The following is a 23688-nucleotide window of genomic DNA, read 5'->3' as shown; positions in this document are numbered from 1 at the left end:
ACTTATTTTTAAATGTGACTCGGGCTAGGCTAGACCATTCTGTTATACAAGCCCACTGATTCTACTAGACTAGGACTTACTGGTAAACTTCAGAGAACCTAGATCTTTAGCCCAGGAAAAAGCGTTGTGACCTTTACCTGTCATTTCATCTCTCTCCAAGTCTTAATTTTCCCACTTATTAAATAGTAATACTCATCAAACCTACGAAACTGTGTTATGAAGATAACCAATATGAATGAAAGAGCTTTATAAATGCGAATCATACAATCTCAAAGGCTGAAAAAATTGCAAAATACCTTTTCGAAGGTAATTTTTCACAATATCAAGAGCCATCAAACTGTTCATACTCATTGATCCAGGCATGCCACACCCGGAATTTATTCTGTAAGAGTGGTTTCCACCCTTTTCCTATCAATCTATCCAGAATGCTCCCACGGATGACACATTCCATTCCTAGATTATAGGCTGAAGCCTATTTGAGCTAGGATGTGGATTATGTACAATTCCCATTTCTTGCCACTCAAGAAGCCACATGCCAGTGAAAAATGTTATTCTGAGAATCATTTGAATTAAGCAAATAATTCAACAACTGGAACATATCACTTATTGATAAGTTGTTTGCAAGTTCTGCAACCCATCAAGGCACAGCAGTGTCTTGGCATTTAAGTTGAGAACTGTCATTCTTATGAAATAACTCAAAAGAGTGGAAAAATGCATATACATATGAGTTGGACAATAATGATGGTAATAATATCAGCTCTTTCATATCCATTCCCTCATTGCCTCCTCACAAAGGTCCTGTATGGTAGATGAAGGGATTTACACTTCTGGTCTCCAGGTGGAGCCACGGTTTTATACCCATGCAAAATAATTTGAGCTCCAGTAGACAGAGCACTGCTTGTGGGTCATACATCCTGAATCACTAATATTTTCTGATTGTGATTCCTTGGGCATGTCATTCAATTCCCTGAGGCTCCATTTACTCAAACTGCATCCAGGGTTGTTCAGTAGTTCCATTGGGGTACTAGCTGTGAATGCACTTTGAGATGTAAACATCATGCAAAAATGACATGTCTCAGTGTGCTGGCTCTGTCCCTGAGCCAGGACCAATTAATAACATTTCAGGTCCAAATAGTGGCCTTCCCTTTATCCACTCATGTTAAGTAACATTCTAGGATTTCTAGTAGGCCTTTATATTGGCATACCTAAGACAAGGATAAAACACGATCGTAACATGGCAAAATAAATATTTATTAACAATTATAAAAGCATTTCTTCAATGGCACTAAAACGTTCTTACTCTATTTATGACTTCTTTCATGAACATAAAGTTTCACATACATACAACACTAACAACAAGTATGCAAATTAGAATTTACAAGGATCAGGCACATTCGATAAGAACAAGGTGACAACTCTGTGTTTGGGACCGAGATCACAGTAAAAACATGTAAATCAATGCAGAAATCAAGGATGGCTTATAGGCCGGCATTACAGGCCATCTGCCTGGGCCCCGCTCAGAGCAACAGGACACAGCTGACCAGGCCTTGAGGAAGAAAAGGACCGTCAGTAACACTGGGCTCTATCAGGCAGGGGCCTTCTAAGAGCTTAATGATTTCACAGTACAACCTCAGACACCTTCTCCCACATCTCAGGGAGGAAGGTAAGCACCATTTTTGTTCCAAACAGATACATCACATAATGTCTAGAAAAATGGATTCTTCCAGAGGCAGAGTTTAGCTAAAGGAAAATTTCCAGCCAAAACCATTACCTGAGCATGGGAGAGTCCATCCCTGGAAAAAGCCTTCCCCTTAAATTACTGAAATGTAAATCATGGACTCCTGGTATGCCCATGGATTCAATGTGGCCTGGTGTGTGTGTGGTTTTGTGTACATCTGTGTGCACACTTGAGTTTTAAACCTATCATAGAGACCATAGGGACAATATAGACTGCGGACATGAATCATCTGAACAAAAAAGCCCCAGCCCCTTGACATATGCCAACCACAAAGGCAGACTCAAATGTACTGAATAACTGTGCTAAAAGATATATATCATATATGACACATATATGATATATATGATATATACATATGACATATACATGCCAGAATTCAGGAATTAGAACACTCTAGCTTCAACATCTCTAATATGACTTCCTGCATGACTTTGAATAAGTCCACTTTCCTTTTTGAGCTTCAGTCACTAGGTGTAAAATAAGGGAACTGGTCCTTTTAAACCGACGCTCTTTGACTCATTGCTTCCCTTTGCCTTCATAGACCTACCTAAGTCAGACCATCTAGGCTAAAAGCCTCTGGGGGATGAATATCCAGTACAGAAAATGGTCCTGCCAACAAATTCCATCCAGAGGCACAGAATGCAGCTCTCCACACATGTGATAAGACAAAGATCCCGTTGTTGACTTCTGTTTGCCTAACCTCCCAGCTTTTGTTCAAGCAGAAAATGGAAATGGCTTTATCCCCCCATAGCTGACTCAAAGCAAATCTGGAATTCCCAGCTCTGTAGTGTAGCGCATCGTGCCATAGATCCAAATGGCTGCCCTTCAAACCAGGACATGTATTCTGGATAGATGTGAGCAGGTAACTCCGGATACAGGAAGCTGATCTCCAGACTTAAAGAACCTTAAAGTGTATCGGACTGAAATCTTAAACACTATCTCTAATAAGTGCTTAACGTGCTTCTGTTTAACCATCTGAAATATCTGGAGCAATTGCTGGACTGAATTAAACCAAAATCTTTCTCCCTGAAATTTCCGATCTTTGGCACTAGTTCTGCATATCTGGAACACATCTGCTCCGCCATGACAATACTGCCCCCACCAAAAAACCTTCCCTTTTCCAGAGGACATGCATGGTCCCTATACCCCTGCTCATACCTCAGCTTGGTCAAACCACTGCCGCTTAAAGCACTGGTTGGCTCCTGAATCAGCTGAGAGTGCAGGGGCTGCTACGGAGTGTGCAGTTCTCAGGCTGCGTCCTTGACCCATCCCGTCTCTCCCTGACCCAGCCCATCAAGGGCATGAAGGCCAAGTTTCTACCCACCCAGGTAAGCTGGTCCACAGAACAGCGCAAAGCAGAGAAACGGGCGCAGCATGACTGCTTGGCCGGCACATTTCATTTTGCCTCAAGTCAAATTAAGTAGCCAATTGCCAAGTGTCTAAAGGCCAAATTTATTTTTGTGCTATTTAAAATTGAAATTCATGGTTAACATCTTCATGATTCCACCTTTAAAAATCCCATATGAATCCTTTTACCAGATAACTGAGGCAGAGTGGCTTTTCTGGTTGTTTAGGCTCCAGTAATCTGGGACATTTCTTCCATCTCCACTTCACCTCTGCCCCTAGAACTGACTGTAAAATTTCAGGGGGAGAAAAATCAGAGGATGAGGATCTAAACATAAGCCCCACGTTTTGGCAAGTGTTCCTTTCTCATACACCTTGTCCTCTGCTTCCAAATTCACAGTTAACAAAAATATTTAATACCAGAGCATTCCAGGTATTTTGTTCAATTCCTGAAATGAGAAATACTGACATAGAATAGTAACCTCTGAGACTTAAGACCATATAAATAGAGCAGCTGCTATTTCTGTTTCAGATGAAGCTGCAGTCCTGGCTTGCAGACATGTACGATTGCAGGGCAAGTATAAGGAAAAGGGCCAAGCTCTTTCACCCAGATTACAGCGATTTACACAGGCCCAGCTTGGCACGCCCCATGTGGACTTTTGTGTGTAAAGAAAAGCTTTTTGTCTTTGCTTTGGCCACCCTGAGGCCACGTTCATACTATTAACATCCAGTCTCAAATCCTAAAATCTGTTTTTCAAGTTTTAAAATCATATATTTCATCTGAAGTAATTTTCATTTAAAACTGAAATGTCTTTTCTCTATTGAAAATAAAACCCCGTGTTAATGACACTACTAAACACGTCTCTCACTTTGAGACAATTTGAGCCTTGGGTTGCCAAGGAACACTCATTCCAAGGGTAGTTTCCTATTCCCTGAAGGTTCCGGAAGGGCATTTCTAGAACTCACTTTTCTCTTCCCCCAGGATATCGGACTTAGCCCAGTCCCCAGTATGTGCTGGGATGGGATCAAGAGTGCCTTAAATTCAGGAAATCCAGTCACAGTAAAGGAGACAGTAGAATGTGTGGGCTGGGGCTGAAGGTTATCAAGGAAGCGTTGGCAGGAAGGAAGTCTGCTCCTCGGGCCCTGGCCCCTTCCCTACCACTCCTCTCCCAGCCAAGCTGAGCTGCAGTGGGTAAATCCAGGGACTTCACCCAGGACTTCCTGGATCCCAGGCTCAGGACTGCTGGCCATAGGTATATACAACCTCTTCGCCGGGGTGTTTCACACTCAGACAAAATAACAACTGCTTCTCCATTCAGCCACTGCTCAGCATGAGGATGCTTTCTGCTTCAAGACAGGCAGAGCCAGGCTCCACCAATCTGCAAAGCCTTCTGTACCAAGTCCAGGACCTGTCCTGAAGCTTTAGGTGGCCCATGCTCACACCAGCTCTGGATTCTGCTTCTACACCGAAGTTTCCGGAAATTCATCTATTTCTTCAAATGCATTGAGGGTGGTTTTGCTGTTGCTCCTGGAAGAATCTTGGACTTTGTTGAAATCTACTTTTCAAAAAAAAAAAACACACACTGTTTTAAAAATACGGCATTCTGCACAGTATGCTTCCCTATCTTGGTGCACCACCTGTTTTGTTTTTTGGGTTTTTGGGGTTTTTTTTACCACCTGATTTTTAGAAGTTATTCCAATGAGGATTATAGAACGTTAGAGATGGAAGGGACCTGAGAACCAATTTAATTCAATCCTCCTAATTTACAGATGGGGAAAATCAGGGCCCTCAAATTTGGTTTGCCCAAAGTCACATAGTCAGACAGAAGTGGTCATCATACTTCCTAACAGCAATAGTACCTGTCCGTCTCACGGGCCCCGGATCTTCATTGAGGAAGGAGACGTGAGTTTTCCATTCCGTCCATTTCACCTCGTTGATCCTGCAAGTGTGATAATCATTCTGTTTCGCAACTCCACCTCAGTAAATGCAAACAAATAGCACAGTGTTTGGGGTGACCTAGACAGCTCCCCTCCTGTCTGTCCCAGGAATCAGGAGCACTCCTGCCCCACAAAGTTACATCAGCATTGTTAGGGTTTCAAACCTGCCCAAGTCCGCATTTTCCCAGGCCTCCAGGGATCAGTGTCGTCCCAATATGTGGGACCCAGGAACTCAGAGAGGTATAAAGGGCACAACTTCAGATAGCAGCAGGGGGCCTGACTGGTGAGAGGCAGTCCTTGTGGAAGGGGAGAGAGGAGGAGGAAAGAAGGGCCCCAGCTGAGAAGATGTAAGGGCATGAGGTTTAAATTCATAGACGGTTAACTAGGGTTAAGGTTGCACTAAAAGGTGGTTAAACTTCAAACCCCAAAAGAGTAGGCAGTGTCTATCGAATTGGATTGCAACTGAATATGATGGTTTGGCTAAAGTTCACATTCAGAGAACATTTCTAGAGTGAGGGTGTCAACATTAGAGATATTTGTTAGAATAATAATGATAGTCGGAAGTGATGGTTCCTGGGACAGCATGGGAATTTCAGAGAAGTAGGTTTAGGTACAGTTATATTCAGGTACCTAAAGAAAGTAGCTTGTAGGATTAGGCAGTCAGATGGGGGTAGGAAGAGGTAGGTTCATCAGAAAAGATGGTCATGGCATGTGCAAGTACTTTTTTAAAATCAAAAACTTGATATCTGTCAAAAGTAGCTGCCATTCTCCACTTGCCAGTGACAAAATGTGCCTTGGGTCCCCTGGTGTCACAAGAACCCATACATGGTAGACAAAAGGACAAAGAATTCCAGGCTGAAAAATATTTTCTAAACCAGACGCTGGAGAGGGAGAGGCTGTGAGGCCCCTCTAAAATGACATATAGGGGACCTGCTGCTGGCATAGTCTCCTTTCCTCTCCCTTCCAAACTCAGGAAGCTTCATCCCAGAGCCAGTGACGCCAAAAGAGCAAAATCCACCTTCCAAGGAGTCTAGAATAGACCATGGCTGTGCAAGTGGCAGTACTGTTTCTCTAACATTCACCGACTCGACTCTCTTGGCCCACCCAAAGGCTTCCGCCAAAGGGCCCTGTCTCCCTTTCTTACCGCAGACACAGCCGGAAATCTTCCTCTGCTACTTTACACAGCTCTCCCATCCGGAATCTGCTCCTCAGCCATTCTGGCAACATTTTCTCAAACTCCAAGATTGTCCTGGCTCTCTGAGGACAGAAACGAGCCTAAGCACATCGCTGAGGGGCCAGCCCAGGAGCACAGTTGCGTACGAGTGTGCACACACCTACACACACAGACACACACACATACACACACAAGTGCATACACATATGCACACAAGTGTACCAGCGCACACCACCAAACAGCCCACTCCACCCCTCCTGGATGCTTAACGCATAGATCCTGGGGGTTCAGCTAATCCACAGATTTCAAAAATGAAAAACCAGAAAGTTTAGGAAAGGCGTTCAAATTGCTTTACACATGGCATGAACAATGCTTCTGGAAATCCAGGTGCTTCCTAACTGAAAATTTTAGGATCCTGGGACCCGACGGTACAGGGAAACTCAGACATCAGGTAGTCCTGCCTCCATCCCAGGCTTGGAATGCCCTCGGCAGTTTTAATGGCAATAATTTGTCCAATCACTCCTAAATATTGTCAACAGCCAATTAACAAGGCCCTAATAATTAGAAACTTTCTTGTGTCAAATCAAAGCTTTTCTCCTGTCGTTGCCCCATCTACCTCAGTTCTGCCTCTTGGGGCCACAGAAGGAATTTGCTCCCTCGGTCACAAGTAGCTCTGCAGATAATCTGAAAACAATACCACCTTCTTCAACCCCAGTTCCAACACCATTTCTGGAAAGGCATGGTTTCCCAAGGCAAAGTCCTCTCCCAAGTCTGGTCACCACCTCTGGACATTCCTGTGGATTGGTGTCCTCAGCATGTGAGGCCCACAGTATGTGAGGATAGTCGAGGCCAAGATGGAGGAGAGCAGAATTGTCACGTCCATTGTGCTACACCCTATCCTCCTCGTAATGTGACCTAAGGTCACACTTCAACAGCCATGTATCACACCACTGACTCTGAGAAGAGCACCCCCGTAAGCCTGAGTGCCTCTCACACTCAAGGAACCTAGTCTCACACGTCCTCAAACCTGGCCAAGCACAGGGGTCTTATGCACATTCCCAGGCCCCAGCCCAGACCCACCGGCACTTATAGCTGTGAATACCGTGTGCTGAACTGAGTCCCCATGAAGGCCTCCATATCAAGGGCTCCACCAGGCTCACCTGTAGGCGCCAGATGCGCTCACTCTCCTTGGAGATCTTCTCCACGGTCTCTCCCATGAGCGCAATGAGCATGTTGAGGAGGAGGACGAAGGTGAGGATGACGTAGGTGATGAGCAGGAACAGAAAGAGGATGGGGTACTTGGAGTTCTGCTGGATGTTCAGGTCGCCCAGGCCTATGGTGAGTTTGAAGAGTTCCAGTACGGCATCACTGAAGCTGCCATAGGAGCTGCAGTCCTTGTTGTCATTGGAACACTTCTCAATCAGCGAGGCCAGGGCTGGGAGGACAAAACAGGGTGTTCTCCTTAGCCTCTCTGCCTGGGTAAAGACCCAACAAGCTTGTGCATACTTGCACATACACACATGCCCCCCACACACTGCAGGTCTGCTGCCTCCTTCCCTCTGGTTAGTTAAGTTCCAGCTCCAGGCCCAGCACTTCCGGAAGCTTCATCAAGCTGCTTCTCTTCCTTGAACTCCTACAGAAAGCCTTTCCTGCCTTACAAAGCCCGTACTCTTCTCTCCCTCTTCTACCCCACCATTCGCCTGTCAATCACTCGCAGCCTTGCAGAGTTGCCAATTATAATCTATGTGTGTCTCTGGCTCTCCAGCTAGACTTTGAGCTCCTGACTTCCTGTAGTCTGAGTCATCTCCCCAACACTGTGATGTCCTGAGTGTCCTCCTAATGCTCTCGAGTGTGATCCCTGGTCAAGGCCAAGGTCCTTTCTACTATTCTTTCCAGTTCACTATAGCAGTGGCTCATTGCCGGATGGATGGATGGATGGATGGATGGATGGATGGATGGATGGATGGATGGATTTACTTACTCAGGTTAATGAGTAAGTAAATGAATGGATGAATAAAGCAAGAGAAGGATCAAATAAATAAGCAAATTATGACACAGGAAAAGTACTGGGCAGATGGGAACATCTGCCTAATTTCAAATGCCAATGATCACTGGGGTAAAAAAACTGTCATGGGGGAAAAAAAGAAAAAAACAAAGGAAATGTGTCTCCCATGCAGAAGGTAGAAGTAAAATCAGGTTGTGTAGTTCCCTCTGTTGTAAATGGAGAGGTTTTAAGAGGGGGCTCCCTATCCCTGGTCCCCAGAAGACCAGAGGCTCTCACAGATCTATCGGAGACAAATTGTGAGAGAAACATAATGTGGAGAGCCAAAGAAAGTTACCTCGATGCATTAATTTACTTACAGTTTTCAAAAACCATCAATCAAATTTCTGCGAACTTTAGTTTTCCCATCTGTTGCATGGGGCCAAAAACACACCTGGCCAGCCTGTCTCAGCTGATGAGAGTCACACGGATGGATGTGAAAGGGGGAAGCCTGTCCCACAGTGGGGAAGGATAAGAGTGACAGGCTTGGTTCAAATCCAGGGTTCTAAGCCTCAGTTACATTATGAGCAGGTATGATGTTTCCCACTTGATTGAGATATTGAGAAAAGTAAAAAGATAATGCTTGGAAAATGCTAAGCTCAGCAAAGACTCTGCTGGTAGCTTATATAATTGTTGCTGAGGCTGCCACGTGCTTTGTCATTTTTACATGTGTAGACTCATAACGTACTTTACAAATATGGAAGTTACTAGTATTTATAAATCAATTACCTACTCCGAATCCAAGTAAGAAGACGATATATACAAACAAGAACTTCAGAACATCATGCAAAATGACCTACAAAGAAAGAAGCATCATTGGAGGGTAAGGTCTTTGTACACATTCACGGTATACTGATTTCAGTGCTTCCCACGCTCTCCCAGGCTCCCACCCGAACCATGCCCTCCCACCTCCCTCCACACACTCTGTCTCTGTCCCTTGTCCATGAGCACCGTTCTTCATAGAGTCTCACATCTGGAATTCTCACACTTCCCAGGGGCAGTGATGTGCTAGAGCCAGCTCAAACCAGCTCACGAGAGCTGATTATTGCACGTTCATGAATTTTGTGAACTGGTTGTTAAACACAGCCATTATGAAAAATTAAATATAAACTTAGAAGTCAATAAATTATATTAAAACAGAGATAATAAATATTTAAAACCCATCACTTCTTAGTTATTTTACAATTATCTATGCTCTTAAGGTTATGTATATCTATGGTAGCCATATGGTAGAAATACTATTAATAATGTTACTGTCCATCTCTTCCCAGCTCCGTGTTCAGTGACGTCATATCGGTAGCTTGAAATCAGTTAGAGTGGCGTATTTACACCAGCGATGGAGAAAATGTTAAAGCAGATTAAACTTAAAAATGTGTCATATCTGTAGCTGCTACATTGCGAATAGCATAATAATATTAATGAAATAATCTTCTAATATTTAAAACCTATTATCCAATTCAGCAAACATGTGGCTCACATCATAGACAAACAACTGAAGTTTCAACATAAGTCTTCATTGTCTCACCTTCATCTAACTCCTTAAAAGAAAGAAGAATATCAACGAACATTTATGTCGGAGTAACACTCATTTGTCAGTTGCAACCATAGGTTGGCAACAGATATAAGAGTTCAACAAAAATCAACATTAGTTGATTATTATAATTATAATTATTCTGCAAGACTCAACTAGCTATGTGGAATTTACAATAAAGAGTATTGTATATTTTTTGTTGTAAATTATATGCTACACATCTTTTACATAGTACATTTTATAAAAAACGTGTATGTGTGTGTGTGTGTGTGTGTGTGTGTGTTTCCCAGAGAGCTGGCTGTTAAATACTTAGCAGCACACCACTGCTTGGGGTGAGACTATCCTTTCACAAAGTATGTCCCTCCCCAAATGCCCAACAAGCCCAGACATTTCAAGGTCTGGACACTTAAAGCTGACCAAAGGCAAATGGAGACAGTGGCATTCAGGAGAAAGAGCAGTGGCCTGTCCCTTGGGCAAATTGCTTTTACTCTCCAGACCTGTTTCCCTTTCTGGAAAATGGACATTGTCTGAGGGCCCTCTCGGCCAGCGTGTCTCTGATGCTCAGAGGCCCCCCAACACACCTTCTGGATCATGACGCTGTACATGCCCATGGACTGGAACCCCCGTGTGTAGTAGAGCATGTTCGCCCAGCCCAGGGCCATGGCCAGCACGAGGCAGGCGAGGTACTCTTTGTAGGCAAACAAGTACAAGAAGACAGAGAGTATCACAAGCACAGCTTGGACAAAACTGTTCAGGAGACACAGGAGACAAGGGCCTTACTTACTTCTCAGCATCAGGGCAGGTATTCAAACTCCCAACCTCCCTTAATCCCTGAACCATCACCCTGGTGGAGCTGACTCTGTCCCAGCTGATGCTGGAGAGACAGAGAAGGCTGCCCCAGCCGCACTCGACTACGTCTGAAATACAAATCCCAACGCCAGACGTAAGTTGGGACCAGCAGCAGGCTGGTTGCCGCAGACTTTTTAAAAACACAGATCGCCAGGGCCCCAGGAGATTCTGGTTGACAAGATCTGGAGTATGGCCCAGGAGATTGTGTATTTTTTTAAACCCCCCACATGCTTGCTGATTCTCACATAGATTGTGGAACCGCTGGGGTAGACAGAGAATGCAGTGAATGATTGCATTTTTAACCAAAATGATACTTACAGACCAGACCAATCATATCAAAAGTCCCCAACACCTACTTTTTTACCTTTTAAAAAAAGCATGATACATGCTAAGTGAAATAAGCTAGTCACAAAAAGACAAATACTGCATGACTCCTCTTACACAAGTACGAGATCCTTAGAGTGGTCACATTCATAGAGACAGAAAGTGGAATGGTGTCACCAGGGGTTGGGGGGGAAAGGAATAGGGAGCATTATTTAATGAGGACAGAGTTTCGGTTTTGCCGGATGAAAAGAATTCTAGAGATTGGTTGCATCACAACGTGAATATTCTTAACAGTACTGAACTAACCGTACGCTTCAAAATGGTTAAGATGGTAACTTTTATGTTTTGGATATTTTCCCACAATTGAAAAAATTTTGAGTACAATATATACCAAACACACAAGATCAAAATCTACTCTTAAACAGTATGTACCCCATCAGTTATGCAGACGTCTAGATCCAAACTCTCTCTGGCTTATAACAGCAGGTAGCCCCCACCATTACAAAATATGTAGCTAAAAAAAAAGAATATGTAGCTAGTTAGTGAGGACACAGGCAACCTTGTTGTCTCATGCAGTGAAAAGCAAATGTTGGGGTGCAATTGGGACTAAAGGGAGGAAGCACATCTACACTTTCTTCTACACTAACACAACAACTAAGACGCAGAGGAGCAGGGCAATGCATTGGTGGCTACATAAATAGGTTTTTCTCTGGCATCGTCATACTTTCGCAAAGGTGGCATACTCCCATGTAGTTCGCATCATGGGCAGGGCTGTACCTGGCCTATCCATTCAGTGCAGTCTCTGGTGCCCCACTCACTCACAGGATGAAGAACTCATGCCTCTGGAAGGCAGGTACATACTTAATAAAACACCTAGGTATTTGGAAACATCAGGCCAACATTCAAGATCCTATATACACAGCTTCCCAAATACTCAGAAGAGGGACTTCAGTGGCATCTACAGAGCTATGGAGCCGACATTCTTCAACCGGGGCTGCAGACTCTTCCATTCACATGGCAGCAAAGCTGAATCCGCCTCTGCTCATTTAGAAACAGGTCACGCAGCCTCTGATGTCCAGCGTACATGACCTCACTCAGACAGGACTGAGCTGGGCTTTCTGGCTAGGGCCCTATGGTAACTAAGCCTGCACTGGCGTGGGGAGCAAAAGACTGGGAGGCCGAGTCTGGCTTTGACACCACTGACGCTCCGAGTGACTCATTTCTCTGGTCTGGGCCTCAGTTTTCATGCCTTCAGATGAGACTCAACGGTTTCTCTAGTACCTCCCAGCCCTGATCTGCCAGGGTCCAAGATGGCAACTTCTAGCCCCCATGTAACTTGGAGGAATTGGGCTGGAACCCTTCATAAAAAAAGTAAACAGAACCGTTAAACCTCTTCATGCTGTCTGCCACCCGGGGCTCTGTGGCAGGGGGAAGTCAGCCATCACTGCAGCTAGATGGTGGGTCTTAGGGTTTACTGGACCTCTCCAAGGGCATCTATGTATCTCTCTTAGCAGAAGTTAGAGGGAAGGTCCCTGGCCATGCGACTATGGCGGAATGACTGGGGCACGGTGACAGCTGTTGCAGAAGGACACAGCAGCCACCATACAGGACTTTAGCCCTGCCTGCGAGGTGGTGACCAAGGGGACAGATGTACTTACAATACAAAGTGAAACCAGGCATCTGAGAGTATGGACTGCAGATCTGAGGGTCTCAGCAGGAAGATCGCGATGCCCTGAGGCCAGAAAGGAAGGAAAAGCTGCACCCTCTTTGTGCCCCTCACTGGGAGATCTGACGAAGCAGGTGTTTCCTCAGGACCAAGACTCAGCGTGTGAAGGCCCAACCAGAGCCCAGGTGAGGGGCATAGAGGGGCACCTGTGCCTGGGGGACACAGGAGAAGCCAGAGAAAGAGTGCATGCTCCCCCAAGTCTTCTTATATTTCCCACTCTCACTCTCATCCTCACCCCAGAACCTGCAAAGCAGCACAACCATATAGCTACCTGCCATTCCTCAAATATGGCCGCCTCATTTTCCAGCCTCAGAGCCTTCGTTCATGCTGTTCCCCACACCTGCCCTGTAATGACCTCATGCCCTCCCGTCCTACCAGAGTAACTACCATCTCTGACTTCAAGCCTTCCCTCCCTCCCTATCCCCAGATAAGTCATCTCTCTTCCTCTGAACCCAATGTGGGTTTTCATAGGCTGTCCCAAAGTCTAGATGTTTGTGTCCCTCTGAAATCCCCTACCAGACTGTGAGCTCAAAGAGGACAAACCCTCTACCTCCTTATCACCTCTCCCAGGGCTCCACATATAGAAAGTGTTCAGAATATACCTGTTGATTCATTGATTGAATAGATGGATGGATGGATGGATCGATCGATCAAGTGGTTGACTGATAAACAGATGGAAAGATGAAAGGATGGAAGAATAGTGGGTAAGGATGAGTGGGCATTTGATTGGGTGAATGAGTGGCTGGGTCGATGAGAGAGGGCAGGTGATTGGATGAATAGATGGAGGGGAGAGGCAGACGGGTGACTGTGTGGCTGAGAGGATAGATAAATGGCAGATAGATAGACAGATGGAGGGGTGCATAGATGAAGTAGGTAAGATAGGTCAGCTTATTTATTTATTCCCATTTTGTAACTAAGAAACCTAAAGCTTAGAAAGAAAATGGCTGTCCAGATCCCCCGAGCAGTGATGGCAGAGCAGGGCAGGAGGGAAGCCAGGCTTGCTGTCACCTGCCTGCATCGCACACCAGTCTGGAAGGGTTTAGTGGCCCCCTCACCTCTTTCACAGAAATGCACGTGGCCCAGATGAGTACGAACATCCTTCCTAAGAGCTGCAGCCACCCCATCTTGTGTGTCAGGGCCAAGGGGTGTGGGAGAGCCTGGGAAAAAGAAAAGGGAATGGGTAGTGCTGGATGGGGAGTGAGGAGACCAGGGGTAGTGCCAGCTCTGGAGGAAACATGCACGTACACCTGCCGAACCCTCATGCCAAGCCAGGAGCCAGCAGGAAGCCCCATCTCTGTACAGGGTGGCAGAAGGAATGGCAGCCCCCTACTTTTGCCTTCCCCATCCTTGGTGGAAACCCGGAACTCTACAGTGAGGAACCTGAACCAGTCCACACACTAACAACCCTCACACCTCATGGCATTTGTCTGTTCTAGAACCCATCCAATTCCAGACACTCACAGGGCGTCATGGCACAGTTAATTAAAGCTGAAACTCTGTGCCCCGGTTAATAGATGGGAAACTGAGGCCCAGAGTGCTGTGAAAGCATGTCCAAGTGACCTCCTCCTCCTCCCATTTCCTGTGGTCCTCACAACAGAAACATCCAATCAGCTCCAGATTTAGACATAGCCTGGGTAGGGCCTGGGTTTCCTTACCCTCCAGCTCTCTGCCCAACATGGGCCACCGTGGGACTGAGCACCTAGGGCTTAGCTCAGCTAAGCACTGAGACATGTTTAGTTCCCTAGAAACAGTGAAGGACAACAATTGGGGAAACCCAAGCAGGGCTCTTGGCCTCTCTGTGCCTCAGTTTCCCCATCTGCACATGGGGTGTCTCCAAGCTCCTGCAGCTCTGACTACCCCATACCTCCCATCAAGGGGCCCACATACCTCCTCTTCCCGGGGTCGGTAGTAAGAGACGAGAGTCAGGGTGATGTTGTAGAAGAAATAGAAGCAGAAAGACAGGAAGAACATGTACTTGGCAAACTTCTTCCATTTCTCACGCAACAGCGTGTGAAGGGGCTCCAGGGTGAGCATCTCGTGCCGGTTCTGAGGGTAGATCACCACAGTCACCATGGAGATGAGGGGAGGGCAGACCATCGTCAAAGGCCCTCATTTCAAAGGGAGCCCTGAGTCAACACTGCCCCCGGCAGAGGGGCCACTCATTATGTCCAATGGACTGGTTTGGCTGGAAAGATCAGAAGGGTAATTTCCCGTGGCTCCTTGCCAGTGGGCCCAGATGGCAGCCAAATGCCACAGGAACTGAGCTTCCAGCAGGAGGACCTGATGCTCAGTGAGAAGCGAGGGTAGAGGGGGCAGGGAGTGTGACAGGGGTTCTGGCCTCAACTTCGGCCCACTTCGCTATGTAACCTTAGGAAAGCCCCTGACCCTCTCTGAGCCTCGGTCTCCGACCTATCCAATTGATGTCAATCAAACTGCTCTACCTACCAGGCTGTTATGAGGGTCCACAGAGACCGTGGACAAAGTAGCCTCTGGGAAGCACGACTTGGTAAAATGTGAAGGATGGAGATCCAGTCTGCTGCCTCACTTCCCGCCAAGAGCCAAAAACTTCTCACTGTTGATCCTTTCTTTCCCCCTCCAGTTTCACTAACCTCTACCTCTTGCCTCCTCCAGGAAAACCTCCCTGATTGCTCCAGCTGTGCCTCATTTGGGGCCAGGTTTAGGGGACAAGAGAATTCTGAGCCTGGCTATATAGAACCAGTTAGGTGAGTGGGAGAGACACAAGATGGAGAAGTCAATACCAACGACCCATCCCCACACTGTCCAGGATTCTGGGGCCAGGAGACAGCACTCAAGGACAGCTGGGAACATGTAAGCCCAGCAGAGGTCCCACCCATTCTGTGCTGACTCCACCCACTGAGCCAAAGGAATGGGGGATTGCAGATATGCACGGTTAGTGGCATGGGGTCTTCCCAGGGCCCCTGGAATCCTTAGCCTAAGGCCCAACCCCTGTCCCTTGCCCTTCCCCAGCCCACCCTGGAGACCCACATCAATGTTGGTGTTGTAGACAATGATTTCGAGCACTGAGTTGTCTGTCATGGTGTCCACATTGGTGAGGTCGTAGAGGGAGGATGACACAGGCCCATATGCCCAGTCGGTGAACTTCCTGGACAGGCTCCGGAGTGGTTTCTCCTTTATCTCGCGACTGAGGATGTACTTCAGGATCTGGGGACAAGAAGAGGAACAACCATTAGCCACAGAAAGGGGCTGGAAGCCAACAGGGCCTGGAAGATGCTCCCACCAAGGATGGATTGAGTCTGGCCTCTGTGTCTGATGCCATGACCCCTGGGCCCGGCTTCATCTGGGGAATAGGCTAGAAGCCTGCTGTTCTGCCCATCTCACTGGGGATTATGAATACCAGAGACAAAAGGTGCAAAGGCCCTTTGCACACTGCAGAAAGCTGCACAATCAGTTCATAAAACCCCGTATAGTGAAGAATCCAGAAATCGACAATTCTGAGAAATAATTTCTGTTTGGCCTGGATTTGAGAAGAAGCTACAAGTTTCTCCAGCTTCCCCATCACACCTTCCGTCAACACCCTGCCAGTTGAGGCTCACTGCTCTAGCCAGACATAGGATGATGCAGGACACCAGCCTTACAGAGAAGCCAGGGGACCCACTCTCTAAGTCAGTGATCCTCAAACTGCTGTGCATTGGGTCCCTGGGAACGTTAAAAAATCCCACACCACCAACTAATCCAATCCAACTCTCTGGAAGGGGCCCAGGCATTTGTATCTTGTAAAGCTTCCTACTGGTTCTAAAGTGCAGGCAAGACTGAGAGTCACGGCTGTCCAACTCACTACTCCCTGAAAGCTGAGCCCTGGGGTCTCCTAGGATGGGGACCAGGGCACTAATTCCAGGCCTAAGGAAGGGCCTATTGGGGAGAGCAATGTTAGAGCCCTGATCTCACTTGAACCAGTGGCATTTCCATCTCATCTCACATGGGAGGCTTGTTTCCACAGCCCAGGCAGAGAGCTCCTAGGTCTCCACAGGTCTCCCACCGACAGGGTCTGTGTCTTAAGAACAGAGGTGGGGGGTTGGGAGATGGGGTTGGGGGTGGGGGAGAAATACAATTCCTCATCTGTCAAAGCCGTTCTCCATCCCCTCCTCCCCCGACAAGTGAATGAAAAGGTCCTTTGTGGGTCCCACTGGGACAGGACCTAACCACTGGGACAGGACCCAGTGCCCTAAGGGCACCCGCTCCCCACCCCCACCTTGATCTCAGACCAAGGGTGGTTCCAGCCACCAGTAGAGATTCGAGCTCACTCCAGCACAAGTCTCCACCAAGGCTCCCGGTTGAGCCTTGAGTCAGACACATCACACAGCGCACAAGGGGCCATAAGCAGCCACATGCTCTGCTGAGAACTTGGCTCCGAGTTTCAACCTGATACACAGGCTGGAGGCTCTCCAGAGTTGGGGAGCAGCAGCCCATCGGCTCTGGAGCCAGAGCAGCCATTCTGGGACCCCTGTCCTCATGAGAGGCTGAAGCCCTCGAGGGTCAAACACTCAGCCTCCGCTCAGTGCCTTGCCATACAAGAATCCGCAGCCAGGAGGCATTTGAGATATTATGTCATTATAGCCTGAAGGCTCCCCCATTCTGCCCCCAGTGAGGAGGGTCGCAGGGCAGGAGATGGAAACAGGGAGTGCCAGGGACTGAAATCCACTGGGTGGGCCCACACGCTGCCTCTCAGTGCCTCTGTGTGATCACTCAGAGCAAACCCATCTCAGGCCACCACTGCGCTTCCGAAGCTAAGGCTGAGACCTTCCCCGGGCTGAGATGTGACCTGTGGGGCCCCGGGGCTGGCAGATGGCAGAGTGCCTCCCGCCCTCCCACCGGCCCCCAAGCCCCACCTCAGCCTTGCCCATCTTGGCAGCCAGCTGCAAAGGCGTGAGGCCGTCGTTGTTGCGCATGGTCTCCAGCTCCCAGTTGCCACTCCTCAACAGGATCCTGTCATACATGCGCTTCACGAAGTCATTCTGCTTCTTGAAGTCCTCGGCCACCGTCACCAGCGCGTGTAGGATGTTGTTGCCCCGTGAATCCTGCGAGGTGATGTCTGTCTGCTCATTCTCCATCAGCAGCTGCACAATCTCTGGCTGGTTGGTGCATGCTGCCAGCGCCAGGGGTGTCTCGCCTGGGAGAGGGGGAGCAGGGGGTTCAGCTCACTTGTGGACCAGAGTCCCAGGAGGGAAGGCCATCCCGTGACCATGTCAGCAGAACTGACCCCTGAGATTCCCTGTTCCTTTCCCAGCTCCCCCTTGTGCGGGAAGAGACTGAAACTTGATCATTGCAATAACCCTCCAACTGCCCTCCAACACTCTATCCTCAGCACAGCTGCCAGACTGATCCTTTTAACACATAAGGCTCAATTTACCCAGAATGAAAGCTCAAGAGCTCAAGTTTCAACAAGAGCCTACAAGGCTCTACATCTTCCAACGTTATCTCTTCCTCTCTCCCTCATTCCCTTCCAGCCACAAGGGCATTCTTCCTTTTCCTCAAACACACCAGGAATTTTCCTGCCTCAGGACCTTTGCACTGGCTATGCTCTCTGCTTGCAGTGCTGTTCCTCAGATATCTGCGTCACTCAGCCCCTCACCTCCTTCAAGCCTCTGTTCAAACATCCCATTTTCAATGAGTCACCTTCCTGCCGTATTTAAAATTGAAATCCACCTCTTTCCTGCCCTAGAACTCTTGTTTCCACTTCCCCTGCTTTACTTTTTATTTTTGCAATAGCACTTGTCCTTTTCTAACATATTACATAATGTTAAAATTATTGTTTATTGTGGATGTTCTCTTTCCCATCTAGAATGTTAGTTCCATGAGGGCTTTGTTTTGTTTCCTGATATATTTCAAACACTTAGAACAGTGCCTGATATATATAGTAAGTGCTCAAATATTTGTTAAGAAAAGAGAAGGTAGGTGACTCACACAAGGTCACACAGCAAACCTGAGGCAGAACCAGGATTGGACAGCAGGTCTCTTGCTGCTTCCCTCTCAAATTCTCTCCTGTGCCGTCTCTTCATCCCACCCAACAAATGTTTCCCTACACTGGCTCCAATCAGGTCCGATGCTGGGCAATGGACTGGATAAGACCCTGTCCTCAAGGCCACCCAGACCTATTTAGTCTCACTGATTAAAAAACCACCTGGGGGCCGACCCGGTGTCTCAGGCGGTTGGAGCTCCGTGTTCCTAACTCCGAAGACTGCCAGTTCGATTCCCACATGGGCCAGTGGGCTCTCAACCACAAGGTTGCCAGTTCAATTCCTCGAGTCCCGCAAGGGATGGTGGGTTCCACCCCCTGCAACTAAGATTGAACACGGCACCTTGAGCTGAGCTGCCGCTGAGCTCCGGGATGGCTCAGTTGGTTGGAGCGCATCCTCTCAACCACAAGGTTGCCAGTTCGACTCCCGCAAGGGATGGTAGGCTGTGCCCCCTGCAACTAGCAATGGCAACTGGACCTGGAGCTGAGCTGTGCCCTCCACAACTAAGACTGGAAGGACAACAACTTGAGTTGGAAAAAAAGGCCTGGAAGTACACACTGTTCCCCAATAAAGTCCTGTTCCCCTTACCACACACACACACACACACACACACACACACACAAACACCTGGAAGAGAAAACAGGTCAGGGGTTGTCGGTCACGAAGAGGGGTTGGCTACAAAGTTGTACCAGGAAACTTTCTGGTGTGATGGAGCTGTTGGTTCCCTGTCCTGACCACGATGGTATGCATGTGTGGAAAGGAACAGAACTAGAACTGTACGTTACAATGGGTGAATTTCACTGCATCGAAATTCCACATTAAAAATTTTTTTTCACCTAGAGCAATGTAACCCCAATTGCTTTTGGACTCCCTAAGGTGTCAGTCAGGGAATTTTCACACTCTCATTTTGACTCCTTGTCTGCAGTCCTGAGAAACACTGAGCACTGGGAACAGAGGCCAGAGGTGACAGCCAGGAAGCCTACATCAGCTCCTTACTACACTGGCGCAAGTCCTCTCCCTTCTCAGAACCTCTCACCTCACCTGTGAACTAGGGCTCGCTCTCTCAGGTTTCCGTCCCCTGCAGAGGGCTGCTCAGGTGAAGGCTTGCGTGCCCTCTAAGACCACCAGGTGACACTTCTGGACTGCAGGTTCCAGCTCCCTCGCCACGCCCCAGCCCCTCCCTCTCCCGTACGCCCTGGCGGTCCAGTTCAGATGGACAAGAGCCCTCCCTAGTCCGGGCTCTGTCCTCCCGGACACGGCAGAAATTCTCAGTGGAGTCGCCAGCCACCAGCCCGCCAGCCCTGCGTCTCGTGGGGCGAAGGCCACCGGCTGGAGCGGGGTGGGGCGGCCCCTCCCTCGGCCCACCGCCCGGACCCGGCCCCCGACCCCATGCCGGGCTGGCGACACCCACCGAAGTAGAAGCCTTCGTGCTGGTACTTGGGGTTGAAGAAGACCCCCTTGGCGTGGGCGTTGACGTCGGCGCCAGCTGCGATGAGCAGCGCGGTGATGTCGCCCTGCCGCCGCTCGATGGCGATGTTCAGTGCCGTCTGCCCTGCGGACAGGGTGGCGTGAGTGCGGGGGCAGCGTGGAGGGTGGGGGACTCAACGGCTGGGACACTGGGTGACAGACCCTATCTGGCTTTTTCCCCTTTCTGGCCTCCATACCCTCCACGGAATCCTAGGGAAATAACAGCTGCCTGTCTGGTGTGTGTCGCCAGCTACCAAGAGTCCCAACTCCCTCCTTTGCTTCATTCATTCTTGCATGGAAGCAAGGAATATTTATGGAGTGTCTGCTCTGCTCCGGAGGTGGGATACACTGCACACAGGATGCAGTTTTGACTGGTCCTGAAGAAGCACACAGTCTCACTGAGAATTAGGTGCTGCCATACAGGAAGGTGGACCCCCAGAGCAGGGGGTCAGCGGTCTTCCCAGAAGTGACCTCTAAGCTGCCACCCGGTAAGTTTAACGGGACTGGATGGGGCTAGCTCATGGCCTCACAAGCCAGGTTAAGAGGGTTAGAACTTCATCCTAAAGACTGTGAGAGGTCGGCCACAAGGCATTGAAGCAGGAAAGTAACATGGCCAGAGTTTAGGTTTATGTGCATGTGCATTTTCAGATCATTCTGGCTGCAAAATTGGAAGATGTCTTAGAAGGAGCCCAGACTTATGCAGAACTGTGGTTCCAGTTGAGAGATAATGAAGCCCCAAGACCCTTAGAGAAAGTGTCCTCAGGATGGACTGTGGGGCTTGGGGGAGAAAAGGTATCTCTGGGAAGGTCCTGGTGTCTGGACTCGGAGCTGGGTGGCTGGTGCCTGTGACCGGGGAACAGAACAGGGGACAAGCAGTGGGAAAGGGGAGGAGGGACATTAACTCTGTTAGTGAAGCCTGCAGAACCTCCAGACAGAGGGGAGCAAAAGGCTGGGGCGATAGTCTCAGAATGTCCCACTAGAAACAGCATTTTCCAAAGAGCTGCCATCATACCATAAATAAAAATAAAGTCCTGGTGGATTAAAGAACTAAGCAGTTTTAAAATTGGAAAATTTAGGCGGGCCGGTTGGCTCAGTTGGTTAGAGCACAGTGCTCATTCTGTGTTCCCCCAAAAATAAGACCTAGCCAGACAATCAGCTCTAATGTGTCTTTTGGAGCAAAAATTAATAGAAGACCTGGTTATAGTATAGTATAGTATAGTATAGTATAGTATAGTATAGTATAGTATAAGACCCAGTCTTATATTATAGTAAAATAAGACCAGGTCTTATATTAATTTTTGCTCCAAAAGATGCATTAGAGCTGACTGTCCTGCTAGGTCTTATTTTGGGGGAAACAAGGTAACACCACGGTCACCAGTTCGATTACCACATGGGCCAGTGAGCTGCGCCCTCCACAACTAGATTGCTGACAACGAGCTGCAGCTGAGCTGCCTGGAGGGGCAGCTGGATGACTCAGTTGATTAGAGAGCAAGTTCTCAACAACAAGATTGCCGGTTCAATTCCTGCATGGGATGGTGGGCTGTGCCCCCTGCAACTAAAGATTGAAAACGGACTTGGAGCTGAGCTGCGCCCTCCACAACTAGATTGAAGGATAACTACTTGGAGCTGATGGGCACTGGAGAAACACACTGTCCCCCAATATTCCCCAATAAAATTTATTTTAAAAAAAAAGAAAGAAAGAAAGAAAGAAAAAGAAAACAACAACTTGACTTGGAGCTGAGCTGCGCCCTCCACAACTGCATTGAAAACAACAACTGGACTTGGAGCTGATGGGTCCTGGGAAAATACACTGTTCCCCAATAATTCCCCAAAAAAAATTTTTTTAAAGATTTTTTCATTGGAAAATTTTTTTAATACTACCCTTTCAGTAAGGAAAACCTTCTTAAGCAAGATCCAAAATGCAAAAACTATAAAGAAAAATTTGATGTTTCCTTATATAAAAATTAAAGATATCTTTATTTCAAAAGACAGCTTAAAGAAAGTTAAAAGGCATTGGATAGGCTGGGGAAAATATTTGCGACATGTAAAAAGACAATATGTTTTTAAAAATCCGTAATATGTTAAGAGCCCTACAAATCAATAGAAAGACAATCTGAAAGGAAACTGAGAAAAGAGTATTAAGTACCTCACAGAGAAGCAATTACACATAGCCAATAAAGAAAGTGGAAGAGGTTCGAATCACTGGTAATCAGGAAAATGACTTATTATTTTTCATCCACCAGATGGGCAAAGACCAAAAAAAAAAAGAAAAAAGAAGGTGGAGAAGGAGGAAGAGGAGGAGAAGAAGAAGAAGAAGAATTAGTGAATGGTGGGGGAAGAGTAAAGTAGTAGCCTTTGGAGACAAATTTGGCAATAACCATTATAATTTTAAATGTGCATGCCCTTGAAAACCCAGAAATTCCATAGTACTTTCCTAAAATATGTGTACATTGTGCACAGGGTCATAGATAAGAATGTGCACTGTGATATTGTCATAATGAAAAATTGGAAACCACCTGGATGTCTGTCAACAGAATGGTGAAATTAGCCACAGTACAGCTGTACTCAGACGAAACAGGGAAAAAGGAAGCAGACTTTAACCTCCTGGCATGAGAAGGTGTCTAAGACATATAGTCAATCCAAAAACAAGCAACTTGTAGAACAATGTAAATAGTATAATACTATTCTATATTAAATAAATAGGTAAACAAATAAGGCTATCTATTTCTATGTGCACATACACATATACGTCAAGAGTCTAGGGAAGTCCTCAAAGCATACACACCTCTGGAGAGGAAAGTGGGCAACAGGTGAAGGTGTTTTTTTTTTACTTCGTTAAAATATTTGAATGTTTTATTAAGAAATTCTATTCATATGTCCTTTATGTAATTAAAACTGAATTATGTTAACTTTCAATGATGGATCTCTAGAGGTTCATTATGCTAATGTCTCAAATATATGTTTAAAATTTTTAATAAATTTTTAGTTGAATATATTATTTTTTTGAATATATTATTTTTAAATAAGTAAGTCTCTGAAAGCCTCTGATAAAATGCTAAAAATAATAATATATTTAAAGTTATCGTTAGATACGCTTAGCAGTATAAGAAGGAAATATTAGCCTCTGCCAAATGGGGAAACTGAGGCTCAGAAAGGCAAGGTGACTTGCCCAAAGTAGGAAAAATGCTACTCTGACGGTTTCAGATGGCAAGGAGTATCTAGAACATGGAAGAGAAGGTATCAGCAGGTACCATCAGCGGGGAGAATGGGAGGCTGGTGTTTGGGAAGACAGGAAAAAATGGCTCCTTCCACCATGCAGAGAGAGAAAGGGTGCTCACAGCCCCCGCTAACCCCACTAGCAAGAGGCAGATTTATGAAAGAAGGAAGAGTCAAGGAGGCGCTGAGAAAGGAGAGAGGTAAGGATTTGCAGCCAGGACAGCAAAGCCTTAATAGAGACACTAATCTTCATTTATTCACTGATTCAAAAAGGATTTATTAAGAACCTCTTATGTTTGACCCCAAGGGCACCAGGGAATCCACAATGGGGAAGACAGGCTCCG

General features: G+C 47.1%; 1 protein-coding gene across 2 annotated transcripts in view; it reads right to left on the bottom strand.

Annotated features, from left to right (window-relative positions):
• Nucleotides 1-4370: 4370 nt before the first annotated feature.
• TRPV3 (transient receptor potential cation channel subfamily V member 3) overlaps nt 4371-23688 on the bottom strand; it is a gene marked incomplete at its 5' end in the record, with an annotated part of 29088 nt that continues 9770 nt past the window's right edge. Inside the window, 12 exons of one of the 2 annotated variants that reach the window (XM_081028503.1) lie at nt 4371-4641; nt 4943-5022; nt 6165-6277; nt 7355-7629; nt 8965-9031; nt 10348-10513; nt 12598-12671; nt 13721-13822; nt 14553-14711; nt 15672-15848; nt 17534-17814; nt 20073-20213. In XM_081028503.1, the coding sequence (XP_080884629.1) occupies nt 4544-4641; nt 4943-5022; nt 6165-6277; nt 7355-7629; nt 8965-9031; nt 10348-10513; nt 12598-12671; nt 13721-13822; nt 14553-14711; nt 15672-15848; nt 17534-17814; nt 20073-20213 (1733 nt within the window). In that variant the 3' untranslated portion in view covers nt 4371-4543. The remainder of the gene's footprint in view (nt 4642-4942; nt 5023-6164; nt 6278-7354; nt 7630-8964; nt 9032-10347; nt 10514-12597; nt 12672-13720; nt 13823-14552; nt 14712-15671; nt 15849-17533; nt 17815-20072; nt 20214-23688) is intronic. The other variant, XM_081028502.1, reaches the window with a different exon arrangement.

The sequence above is a fragment of the Rhinolophus hipposideros genome, assembly GCF_964194185.1.
Source record: "Rhinolophus hipposideros genome assembly, chromosome: 20".
NCBI classification, from domain to species: Eukaryota; Metazoa; Chordata; class Mammalia; order Chiroptera; family Rhinolophidae; genus Rhinolophus; species Rhinolophus hipposideros.
Note: the sequence above shows the minus strand (reverse complement) of the source record. Positions and strands in the feature narration are given on the sequence as shown.